Raw genomic sequence first — 13,021 nt, 5'->3', positions numbered from 1 at the left:
CAGTTTTTGATGTGCAGAGTTGCTTGTATTTTTTTCCTTATTACCCTTCTGATAGTCTCAGGATCATTAGTGAATTACTCTGCTTCATTCACAATATTGCTACTTTGTTTCTCTCTTTCAGGCTTCTCAAAGGCATGTCAACTACATTGAGTTTTCAAACAACTAACCCCATTTCATCATTTTCTTTATTATTTTGCTATCAAATTCATGGACTTATCTCCTAATTTGTATTTTTATTCTGCTTAATTTTTGTTTATCTTTGCTGTTTTCTAGGTTATGAATAAGAAAAATTAGATAATTGATTGTTTTTCTTTTTTTTGCTCTTCAAGTAGAAACATTTAGTGCTATAAATTTTCCTCTCAGTACAGTTTTATCTGTCTTGTCTAAAACTGCTATGCCCAAACCAGAGATAGGATCACACAGGCCAAACTTTTTTGGGTAGCTCAATATGGGAATGATTTGGGAGGCAATGTTTAACGCCAGGAATTCAGGTTTGAGGCCTGGCTTCACATTTAAAAGCTTTGGGAAAATCACCTACTCTATCTAAGTACTGTTTTATCCTCTAAACAATAGTACTTTTATAATACTTACATTAGCATTAAATGATAAAGCCCATTAAAGGAACAGAATAGTCATGTTAAAATGTAGGCAATTGGGCTCTCTGAAACAGAAATGCTATGCAATTTACAAACACATTCTAAATTAACATCAATGTCAAAACTGCATCACTGTCCAGTTTTCTTCTGTCTCTAAGCCTTTACTTGATACAGTTCCAAAAGTTGCCTTTTAAGGTAACATCCTTCCTTCTTTCCTTCCTAGAATGTCTTATCTCAGTTACCTTAGAGAGGAAAAAAATCACTGGAAATTAGAACAGACTGCTAAGGATTCTCACTGTGGTGACCCTCTGTAAAATTACTTTTTATATATGTTTAACTCAATGTTTTGAAAGAAAATTGAACAGATTCCAAAGTAACTTCAAAATTATTACAAAATCATTAAAGACAGACTTTGCAATTTGATCTCTTTTTGTCTTTCAAAAAGTAATGAAGTTTAATTCATGTTTCTAAAAATATCACATTTAGATCAACTGAAACCCAATCTAATAGATTAAACTATTACTTACCCATCAAGCTCAGCAGTTTCAATATAACAGAGACCATGTGGCTCACTACTTGATAGGAGAAGCAAATCAGCCTGTTGTAAAAAAAAAAAATCATGACAAAAGAATATTTAGGAAGACTGGCTGGAAGGCTTCCAAGCTATAACACCCCTGCAGTGTTGATGAGGCAAAAGAGCCTTAAAACAGGTTAAGGAAAGGTGCCTCTATGTCAAACGCCTCCTGATGTTTGTGCTTCTGTTCTGTTCCTATTTTCACATCCCTTGACAGTCATGATACAGAAGGACAGGGAATATCTCGTAAGTGAGTAGCCATTTGACTTGCCTTTTCAAAAGCTACATAAAACACCGATGTGCTGGCTTTGGGAATGACCAATTTGCCCAAACAAAATGAAATCAGCATGAGAGAGTGATCTGTACCCCCATGTGTATTGTAGTTCAATTCACAATCAGAGTATGGAATCAAACCAGATGTCCATCAACTGATGATCAGAGAAAGAAAATGTGGTCTATGTGTACTATCCACTATGACTCAACTGTCACAAAGAATGAAACCTTGTGTTTCGCAACAAAATGAAGACAACTGGAAATTTTATGAAATAAGTGAAACAAGCAGTTTTCAAAACACAAATCATACATTATCTGATACATGGTAGATGATATAAAACACCCAAACTATGTAAGAATGGTCACTATAGAATATGACTGTCTTTTTTTAGTACATGTTTATACTTCAGTGAAACTGTTCTTCCTACGTTTCACTAGTTGGACAGTATAAATAGTGGTGAATTAAGTCTGTAAACAGAGGGGATTAAAACTGTCTTTGCAAAAGCTGATTAAGAAGGGAGAAGATCCTGCAGGGTAGCAAAGGAAGCGTGGTTGTCTTCTTGGAACTTAGAAGATGCGTGAAATCTTTGTTAATAAAAAAAAATGTTTCAAAAGAAAAAGACAAATGAGAACAAATCTTTCCAATAGGAGCTGGTGTTTTGTAGTGGCTAAGCCACTACGTGGGATGCTGGCACCCACTTGGACACTAGTTCCGGTCTTGGATGCTCCGCTTCTGCTCCAGCTCCCTGTCAGTGTTTCTGGGAAAGCACCAGAAGATGGCCCAAATATCTAGACTCCTGCACCATGACACATGTTTTAGTGACTTGGTATAATCAGGTAAAATCGTGGAGCAGGTAAATAAGTGAGGGGGGAAATGAACTAAGTTAAAAACTAAAAGAAGAAACTTAAAAAATGAAAACAAACTACAAAAATCAAAGCAATAAAACAAAAAGATGATCAAGTAATCAAAATAATAGAGAGAATATAAACTGGAGGCTGGGCAAAAGAGCAAAACAAAAGAGCACACATAGTAAAAAGAGGAAAGAATTCACACACTGGATAGTTTATCTTTGGGAGAGAGAAATGATTCTATTTTAGGGTTCACTGTGAGCTTTGGAATTACCTATCATAATTCAGCTTCAGAATTAGCTGCCTTTCTATATTGGTAACTCACTTGTCTATTTTATCTCAAGTTTCAAATTTTACTTTATATAGTAAATTTCACTTTGAAATTCTGAAGGGTTTTGAAGTTTTCAAAGAAATTTAAATATCAGCACTTTCTTTTCAGATAGTAACATAACAATTTTCTATCTCTGAATGTACAACTGTGTCCAGAAATGTAGATGTTTTGCCTTGGTTTTTTTTTTTAATTAAAAATTGCCTCATTCTTCAATCCTCGAGATTAAACTTAGAATCAATCCACTTATTTCATTTTCTTAAACTTACAACCCCAAAATAGGCTATGTGAGTGTGCATGTCTAGTTTGTCTAAATGGGCATAAAACAGAGCTGAAAAGTACCTTAGTGACAGCCCCAAAAGGAATACATGGGTTTGCATTCTGTCAAGGTCCCTCACAGTTCCAAACAAAAAAAGCCACAGACGCTTGTCAAGGCAGAAATTTTCTGACGTGTCGGAATCATAACAGAGCAAACCCTTGGAGAGAACATGTCAAAAAGCATGTGTCGCACTTGAGTTAAAGGCTGCCTATCCAGAAAAACAAAATTTTTTTTGAAAATTGACTTTAAGCCTACTTCCACATTTGCATCTCAATGCATAAAGACAGTTTAATGTGCTGTGGGTCTATGACTCTCTTCCTCTGAGCCTCAAAAGATCAAGAACTTCCTAATTTTAATGACCTGCGATTGAAAAATATAATGGCACACAGAGAAAGATGCCTATTGGTACCCAGCACTGCTGTATCTTCAAAGCTCCCTTGGGGTGAATGACCCCACCCCACCCCCATACTACTTAGTAACAGCTCAGTGCTTTAACACTTTTCCTTTGGTCAACAGGGAAAGGGAGTTGGGTCCACCACAATAGAGCAGGTGACTGGGGCGCCACTGCCACCTGGTGGCAGGACTCCTCCCACACAGGAGAGAACTTTCAAAGCTTCCTAGAAAATGGAGACAAGTCTATTTTTATGCAAAATAAAGAAGGAAATTCACGCACACAAGAAGTCTTCAAAGACTTGATTAAAATTCATATCATGGAGCAACTATGGATGGGTTTCAAAAATGTTTTGCATCTAAAAAAATTCTGGTTTTGACTCCGTTTTTTGACTCAGGTGTTTTGTGAGCTTTTAAATTATTCCCATTTAATCCTCACAGGACCTAGGCTGGCTGGCCCTGTTTTGGTGTACTCTGAGAACCCAGGACTTGTATCTTCTCACTTTCTACACCTCTACCTGTGTTCTCCACAGTCATCTTCCCGATGTCTCCTGAACCTGCCTCCTCTTTTGCCACTGCCTGATCCCTGTCCTGCCCTCCCCTCTTTCACCGCTCTTCACCCTTCCCCACAACTGAATGTTGATATTTCCTGTCTCCACTCAAGGCTTTTGAATCCAATATGCTTTGGGGTCAACAGGTACGAGGGGTTAAGCAGAGTAAGTAACCCAAGCAATCACCATCACAAGCCTGTTTTCTCAAAGTGCTCTCAAGAACAATTCTGACAAGCAAAGGACAAGAGAAACTCAGTAATAATCCTTTGGTCCCTGGTCACTTTTTTTCTGCCAGAGATGCTGGGCCTGGAACAGACCAACCTGCATGTATACTTCGGGCCCCTGAGTCAGGCAACTCTGAATCTCAGGCCTCCTCCTCAAGCTGGCCCCTGTCTGATAAATTTCAGTGGACCCAACTTCTAGTTGATTCAGGAATGAGTGGCCCAGTGTGTTTAGGATCCTAAAAGCCAACAGGTAGTGAGGCCTTGTTAGATGCCAGTTACTACCTTAGGAATCCTGCAGTGTGGCTCCTCTGGAATCCACTTTTCAGATGAGTCAAATGAGGCCCCAAAACATTCAGTACCTGGTTCAGGGCCATATAATAAGTTAGTGAGCTCAGATTTAAATTCAGCAGTTTGAGGAGTTTCCCAGATACAAAAATGAAATCTGTTTTGAGGATTTTGTAGTTCAATGAAGGCAGGATATGATAAAAGGTGCTAAAGGTTTTGTTGACCAAGTGTTTTAGGAGGGCAAATGAGAGAGGCAGAGAGAAAAAAAGCAAATGGAAATGGATGGAGGGAAGGGGAGAGGGGAGGAGGAGAAGAGAGAGAAACATCCCGAGTTGGTGGTAGCTGAGGAATGCCACCACGGAACAGTCTAGATGCAATGGAAGGTAGATCCCCAAACAGAGACACGAGCCCCAAGTAAAGAATGGAAACGGGGAGGAATAATCAATAACCTGAAGTCAAAGATGGGCTGAATAACCATTACTTAGAACCAGAACCATGTTCCAAAAAGGTGTTCTGATTTCCTCTGTCACAGCTGAGGTCTTTCCCCATGCACTGCTAAGAGGTGCTAAGCCATGTCTCCAAGGAGTGAAACACAGCACCCCTCTTCCAACCTTCTCAGGTGACCTGAAACCCTGTCTATTGCCTCGCTGACACCTGAAATCATCACTCCCATCAGACCAAACCTGGACATCTCTGAGTTCTCAGAGCCAAAGACCTTGTCCTCCCAGGCTTCCTAGGAATAAACAGTGCTTGTTGAGTTTAAGAATGAAGGACACAGCTCTCTGGCTCGCAACCCTCCGGTCGCAGCCATGAGGGCGAACCAGGAGCTGGACTAAACTAGCTCTGTTCTGCTGCCACGGTGGTAGGACCAATCAGGGCAGATTCCATTCTTAGGGCTGGGACGGACTGAACCACTGTGCAGGTTGGCAGATGCGCGGTGGCGTCTTGGCTAAGCGGGATCCGGCTAAGGGCTCTAGCCCTTAGTTTTGGGCCAGGCTCTGCCTGCTGGCCGCCCAGCGGCGAGCTCTGGGTCTTTTTAAATTGTAAAAGCTGCTCAGGGACACTCATGAATTAGACCAACTTTTGTATAGGTGAAACATGAATTCAAGGCGATTGCCAGTGATAGGGGCATGTAACTTTGTGCTTACACCGGCAGGTCTACTTTAGTCAGAGATGTTGGGCCACAGTGTCTTGGGCAGAGGCCAGGACACATGTGGGAATGAAATAAGCTGAGTCAGAGCAGCCACTGTCAGACGCAGGATCTGCAGTTAGGAACAGGCCAATTTGGGGAGCTGGGGGGACACCCTAAATGGGATGAGGTTCCCACTAAGGAGCAAGTGTGCTGGAATGGGGGCTGCATTCTGGCTAGGCAACAGTTGTACTTTCCCATGGCACTAGTGTGGCTGGGATTGGTTGCGCCAGGCTGAGCCAAACACCAACACCAACTGGTGTCCTGGGGAACCAGGGTAGACGTGGGACTGACTAGGCAAGGTCTCAATCCCCTACTGAGCCATCTGTGAGCTATACGTGGGCATGGACGAGCCATGGCCAGGCCGATACATCCAACAAGAACCAGAACGGGGTGAAAGCCAGCCAGAAAAAAACCACTGTCCCTGCTAGGACAGAAGGTGAACTGAGTAGGGCTGGCTCATGGACCCCCTGGTGTGTGCAAAATAAGCACAAGAAGCACGACAGGAAACTGCCCAGAATAGGCCATGGAAAGTTCCCACCAACATACATTTGGCATGGGTCAGGGGTGGACCAGGCTGAAACGGTTCATGTCATCCACTGGCAAACCCAGGCGCCACAACAGGGTGTGGGTCGGGCCGGGTTTGGTCGCAACAAAAACCAGTGCACAAGACGGAAAGCCAAGGTGAGGTTACCTACACTAGATTTGAATACAGCACCCAACCAGCACACGTGAGAACCAGGAAGGGAGAGGGCAGAGCCAGCGGGGGGATTGAGGGGCTGATCCCCTCGCCGGACAGCCACTCCCACTAGATAGCATGGGCAGGGATGGGGACAGACCAGACTAAGGAAGTAGTGGGTTCCCCCCTCTTGGGTTACTACTCCCACGGGAGGACATCAGAACTAGGACGAAGGCTGGGGTGGCTAGATGGAGAGACACTCAGCAACATCCGTGAGGGCTAGATGGTTGAGTTGGTTAGAAGGAACTAAGCTTTAATACCCATATTCCATTGATAGGTATAGGAGCCAAATGGGATGCGGGATAGATTGGACTAGTCAGCTATGCACATTGGCAGGCCAGGGTGGGAGGTGTGGCTGGAGGGGGTTACTGTGGGTCGCCCCCACTGGGCTAAAGCTCCCATCAGTTGATAAAAGGGCCGAGTACATGCTGGGCAGAACCAGGTTGGACTACAACACCCACTGGTTCCAGTGCAAGTCGGGACTGAGAGCAGAACCAACCCAGCAACTGCAACCACCAGCTGATCATGGAGATGGACTGTGCCGGGCCCCGTGCTTACTAGAACATATGGGAATCTGATCTGGGAATACCTCAAAGTTTCTTTGAAGATCTCCCCAATTGAACTGCTGGACTCAGAACTCTAACCAAGAAAAGACAGAAGACAGAACAGGTCAATCATTCATCTCAGCTATATGATGGCAGCGAAATACTGGGCAAATGAAGACTCTATCATGGACTGTGTCAATCAGTGGACGACCTCATTGAGTGAAACTGGCAGTGATTCATAACTGAAGAACTATTAAAACCACTTGAGCAAATATCTCAGAGCATGCCCCACATCCGGGACTTTGGGTGGGCGGGAAACCGGGTGGGGCTTCTCCGTCAATATCCCCCTTTACCTCAGATACATGATGGAAACAATATGGACATAACAGTATTACCCACTTCCCTATACCCCCTGAACCTTTTTTTTTAACCGCAATTAACTATGTAAAGATTGTCAACAACAATACAATAAAATAGATAAAAAAAAAGAATGAAGGACACAAAATTATAAGCAGTGATAATACTTTATAGCTACACAGTCATTTAAGGATTTGCAAAATGCTGCCTAATTGTGTCATTTTCTTCTCTCAACAACTATGTGAACTGGTAATACTGTTCCAATTACAAGAATGAGGGAGGTCTTATCTGGCCCAGCAATGATGAAGAAACAGATGCTGCTACATCACCTTCACCACCACTGAACCAAATTAACTCATGTGAAGTCCACCTCTGTCCCCAACTCAAGGTGAGAGCAGCATTACTGAGATGCCAATGGCTTGAACAGACTCAGCCCCACACTCATGGATATATACAGCTTGAACTGCAGAGCCAGATCCTCTGATAGGCTACAAAAACAGTACACTAACTATGTAAACAAGAAAGTATTTTCACTTTGTTTTGTTGATATTCAAAAATCAAATTTGTGGGCCCGGCGGCATGGAGTAGCAGCTAAAGTCCTCCCCTTGAACACCCCGGGATCCCATATGGACGCCAATTCTAATCCCGGCAGCTACACTTCCCATCCAGCTCCCTGCTTGTGGCCTGGGAAAGCAGTCGAGGACGGCCCAAGGCTTTGGGACCCTGCACCCGCGTGGGAGACCTGGAAGAGGTTCCTGGTTCCTGGCTTCGGATTGGCACAGCACCAGCCATTGCGCTCACTTGGGGAGTGAATCATCAGATGGAAGATCTTCCTCTCTGTCTCTCCTCCTCTCTGTTATCTGACTTTGTAATAAAAGTAAATTTGTAATGGTGGAAAAATATTAAGATAGCAGAGCCTTACCTGAGGGAAAGATACATGTGTAGAATCCTCTTGAATACCACTTTTAAATCTCCCTTCATTATTCAAAACTCTTCCCACATATAGTTATTTCTACCATCTTTTAAACAAGTCAAGCCCACTGGGAGAGCTGAACTGTACCCTGCCTTTTTCTTCTGCTTCCCACGTAAAACTAGGTGTTCTGGAAATTGAGACAAAAAATGTTTTTAAAGTTTATTTTCTGAGAGGCAGAAAGGGAGCAAAGAGATCTCCCATCCACTAGCTCATTCCTAAACTGCCCACAACCAGAGACTGGGCTGAGGCTGAAGTCAAGAGCTGAAAACTTGTTCTTAGGATCTGTTATTACTTGATATGCAGATTTGCAGAAAGAGATAAAGTCTGTCCTCCAGTGGTTCACTCCCTAAATGGCTACAATGGCCCAAACTGAGTCTACCCAAACCCAGGAGCTACTTTGGGGCCTCCAGCATGGGTGCAGGAGTCCAAGGAATTGAGCCATCCTCCACTACTTTCCAGAATACAAGTAGAGAGCTGGGTCACACGTGGAGCCATCAGAACACAAACTGATGACCATATGAGACACCAGTGCTGCAGGCTGAGGATTAGCCTGGAACACTACCACACCAGCCCCATAATGTGGAAGTTTAAACTCAGACTTTCTACATTGGTGGCAGGAATTCAATTACTTGAGCCTAAACCATTGCCTCTCAGTGTCTGAACTGAAGGAAGCTGGAGCTAGGGGCAGAGTCAGGTATAGAAGGCAAGTGTTGGATATGGGATGCAGGCATCCTAGTTGATAACCTAATGGTTAGGCCAAATACCAGCCCCAAGATCCTGCATTTCTATCGTTCAGAGTGAAGTGAGGATTACTTATATAGGAGCAAAGGCAAGAAACTTCTGGATATGCCACCTAATTGGCCATCTCAGCTGAGATCATTCCCTTGTTTAAATTTTACTGATCAATTCACATAAGTCAAGTTGTAGATTTTAACTGAACATCTATAGCTTATGCATTTGAATTGGGTGAATCATTTTGGATCACTTAATTTCTGAAATCCCAAATTGTGACAGCCCCGACTCGAGGCAATTAGGATGACTATGCTAATTGAGTCAGTAACAGAAGATGCAACACTTAGACTGGCCTCTAGAGGAGTCAGTCATGTAATTTAGTGGATGAATCTGCTGCCTCAAAGTCAGCATCCTATATGGGCTCCAGTTCAAGTCCTGGTTGCTCTGCTTCTGAGCTAACGTCCTAGCAATGCATCTGGGAAAGCAGCAGAGGAAGATCCAAGTCCTTGGGGCCTGGTACCCATATGGTAGACCTGCCAGAAGTTCCCAGATCCTAGTGTCAGATTAGGCCAGCTCTGGCTGTTGTGCCATTTAGAGTGAACCCGCAGATGGAAGCTCACTTTCTTCTTCTCTCTGTAACTCTGCCTTTCAAATAAATAAACCATAAAAGAGCAGGAAGGCAGGAAGGAAGGAAAGAAAGAAACAAAGAAAGAAACAAAGAAAGAAAAAGATGAAGGAAAGAGGAAGGGAGAGATGGAGAGAAGAAGGGGAAGGGGAGAGAGCGAGAGAGAGGGAGAGAAGGAGGGATGAAAAGGAAATAAAAAGAAAAAAAAAGACTCTAGAGCTAGGTTGCCTAGTTTTATCTCCTGGTTCTCACACTGAACAGATGTGTAATGACAATAGTGCTTCTGATTTCCAGTCTGTGAAATTTCTAGTCTGTGTAGCATTAAATGAGTATAACCTGCCCTTGTTGGACTAATGTGGAAATGGTCAATTTATACAGAAATCATTTCTAACACTGTGTTACAGGACGCATAGTCAATAAATGCCAGCTATTATTACCATGACTTGGCTTCCCAAGATCTCCCTGAGCATAATAACCCTAAGCAGGTCTCTTTCACAGGCTGATTTTTGCTCCCCAAATATGAGCTCTCTGACACTCTGCGGGGTGACACTAGAAAGCAAGGAGTTGTATTAACATTCTGATTCCTACAGTTCACCTATTAAAGCATTTGCTTGCTCTTGAAAATGATTTTATGGGTACAAATTGCTAGACACAGAAAAATGTTAGATAAAATCACCTAGTCAGGACACATCAGAGTTGGGATTTGGAAGCCTCCCTCATTAATCCAAACTATTATCCAAACTGGTAATACTATTGGAGACCAGGATTCAGGTCTGTGGTCAAACAGATTTGCTAACATCACATGACCCCCCTTATGTACTGTATGTACTGAATCTAAACAAGTTGAGCACATTGAAATTGAAATATAATGGTGTTAACCTGAGACCTGGGAGAGCAGTGAGGAGGGAGAACGGGTAAGGGTTCTCAGTGCTGAGTTAGTTAACTAGAAGAAAGAAATTCTGATGTTCTGTTGCACTATACAATCACTATAAATAATGATAATGTGCTGTGTTTTTCTTTAAAAACCTGGAATGTTTTTGAATGTTTTTACCACAAAGAAATGATAAATATTGAGACAGACATGTTTACATTTCTGTGAACAGTGTGTAACATATACATTACTACTGGAAGCCCTAAACTACCCCAGACCTTTCACCACCTCCAAAGAATTAGCTCCTGTAACACTGGTGGCATGGAAGAGCAAGGACAAATGTACTCTTCGCCCTGAAGCGGTGTGCAAACAGAAAGGGAACAGGGCCAGCCCTGTGGCTCAGGAAGTCAAGGCACTGAGCATCTCAGACATGCGACAGTTCAATTCCTGGGTGCTGCACTTCTGATCCATCCAGCTCTCTGCAAATGCACCTGGGAAAGCAACAGAATATGGCCCTAGTCCTTGGGATCCCACCATCCACATGGGAGACCCTCATGGAGCTCCTGGTTTCTGGCTTCATCCTGGCCACTGTGGCCATTTGGGGAGTGAATCAGTACATAGAAAATCTCTCTTCCTTCTTTTTCTCTGCAACTCTGCCCTCCAAATATTTTATACATACACACACACATATAGATACACACACACATACATATACACACACATATATATATACACACACACACATATATGCATGTATGAATGTATGAGAAACGGGAAAGGTGGCAGTCATGCACACCACCCCCTGCCCTCATATGTAACAAAGAAGTCACTCTTAGCAGAGAGGATTAAGCAAGGGAGTGCCAGACACTGACAGTGTTATTTTGATGGTGTTCCTCCAGATGAAAACAGGAGGGGCAGCAACAAGGGAAGAGTTGAAATTAAGCATTCTCACCTCATCATGTAACCACAATAAAGGGTCCCATCTGTACTGTCCAATATTATAGCTGCAAGTTGCATGTAGCTATTTAATTCTGAAATACTTACAAATTCAGTTCTTCAGTTACACTAACCACATGTTGAGTGCTTGGTTGCCATGTGGGGCTACTGGCTATCCCATTGGACGGTACAAATATAGAACATTTTCTCCATTGCTAAAGTTCTGTTGGACACCCCTGAAACACATGGATCACTGACTGCACAGTGACTTGTGTAAATGTGTGATTCATTTTTAAACCAGTGTTAATGATGCACTCTTGAAAGTGGTTTCCTTCTAGCTGATAGACTCGGCCTTGTCTTATGGATCTCATTCACTGGCTTTGCAATAATAAACATGTGTATTACAAAATAGAAAATGTAGCTAACTTAAAAGCACAGCTGGAGGGAAATACGAATTAGAATATCAAGGCTGGGGGGCAAGTTGGAGCACTGATACACTAGCCGTGCCACTCCACACAACCAAAAAAAGAAGTTTGAAACATAGATTTCCCTCTTGCTTTTCTAAACATATTCCTAAAAAATGTATAAATGAAGAAATAGCACTACTAGTGAGCAAGTGAGTCCAGCCTAATGTTTATCCCGTTGGAGTATATACATGGGGCTTTTGCTGCAGGCTAAGGTTAGCTTTTTCTAATTCCTTATCAAGCAGCATTTGGCATACAGTAGCTGCCAAAAAAATTGGATGCACACATCTGAGAATTCCACATATGCAAGCTTCTTTTCAAAAGTTAAAGTTATCTACTTAAAAGTACTCAAGTCTTCTCACTGGATCTATTTGGAAAGAAGAACCAAAATGGGAAGCATATAGCCTTTTCTTCAAAAACAACGAGTTTTGAAGATAGTATTTGCTTCATTAGGGCATTTATATTTATTTGCTGGTATCCTATTGGCCCATAAAGTCTGGCTTTTATTACTTCAGATCCATTTTTTTCTGTCTTCTTTCTACAAATGGAGAGCACCATTCATTTAGCCATCATTAACTGAATGCTCCCTATAATGTAACATGACACTAGGCATCAGACAGCAGGCAGGTCAACATGCACTTGGACATCAGGGATCCTGTAGCCTTGTCCCAACTTCGGAAACCACAGCCTGGGAAGACAGGAAGGTCTATCTGAAATGGTGCAGTGGTCTAGCAGTCTGATCTGGCACATGAAAGAACCAACAGCAATGAAGCATTTGTTCACTTGAGGAAGGGAACAAAGAAATATCCTTACCAGTTCCCCATCTACTGTCCTTTACATACGTAACCCTGAGCCCACCTACAGGGCCTGTTTTCCTAGGTAGTGCTCCCAAACTCTAAAGAGCTGCAAAACAAGCCAGACAAGCTCATGTAAATTGTGTCTAAAATAATACTCAACAGAATGTGAGGACCTGACAGCCTGCCCTGCACAGAAAGAACCTACGCCATGACTTCCAGGCTCCCTGTTAGCTGCTTTGGCACCTACTTATGGTTTTCAGGTATTTTCTGAACCATTCAGCTTGCCAGGAAAACAAAGATTTCTCTGCTTAAAACTGTGAGTATTTTTGGGAATGGACTCTCCACTGAGTGGTTTCTTAGCAAGGGTTGACCCAGCAAACTCACAATCCACAGAAAATGCATTA

The 13,021-nt window shown here is 42.7% G+C and overlaps 1 protein-coding gene across 1 annotated transcript in view; it reads right to left on the bottom strand.

Annotated features, from left to right (window-relative positions):
* The window catches only part of ATP8B4 (ATPase phospholipid transporting 8B4 (putative)), a 254,776-nt gene that overhangs the window by 101,051 nt on the left and 140,704 nt on the right, over positions 1–13,021 (bottom strand). The window contains exon 8 of the mRNA XM_058665877.1: positions 1,124–1,194. Within this exon, the coding sequence (XP_058521860.1) occupies positions 1,124–1,194 (71 nt within the window). The remainder of the gene's footprint in view (positions 1–1,123; positions 1,195–13,021) is intronic.

This window comes from Ochotona princeps, chromosome 6 (genome assembly GCF_030435755.1).
Source record: "Ochotona princeps isolate mOchPri1 chromosome 6, mOchPri1.hap1, whole genome shotgun sequence".
In the NCBI taxonomy this organism is placed as follows: domain Eukaryota; kingdom Metazoa; phylum Chordata; class Mammalia; order Lagomorpha; family Ochotonidae; genus Ochotona; species Ochotona princeps.
The sequence above is the reverse complement of the archived record's forward strand: the minus strand, read 5'-3'. Positions and strand labels throughout refer to the sequence as shown.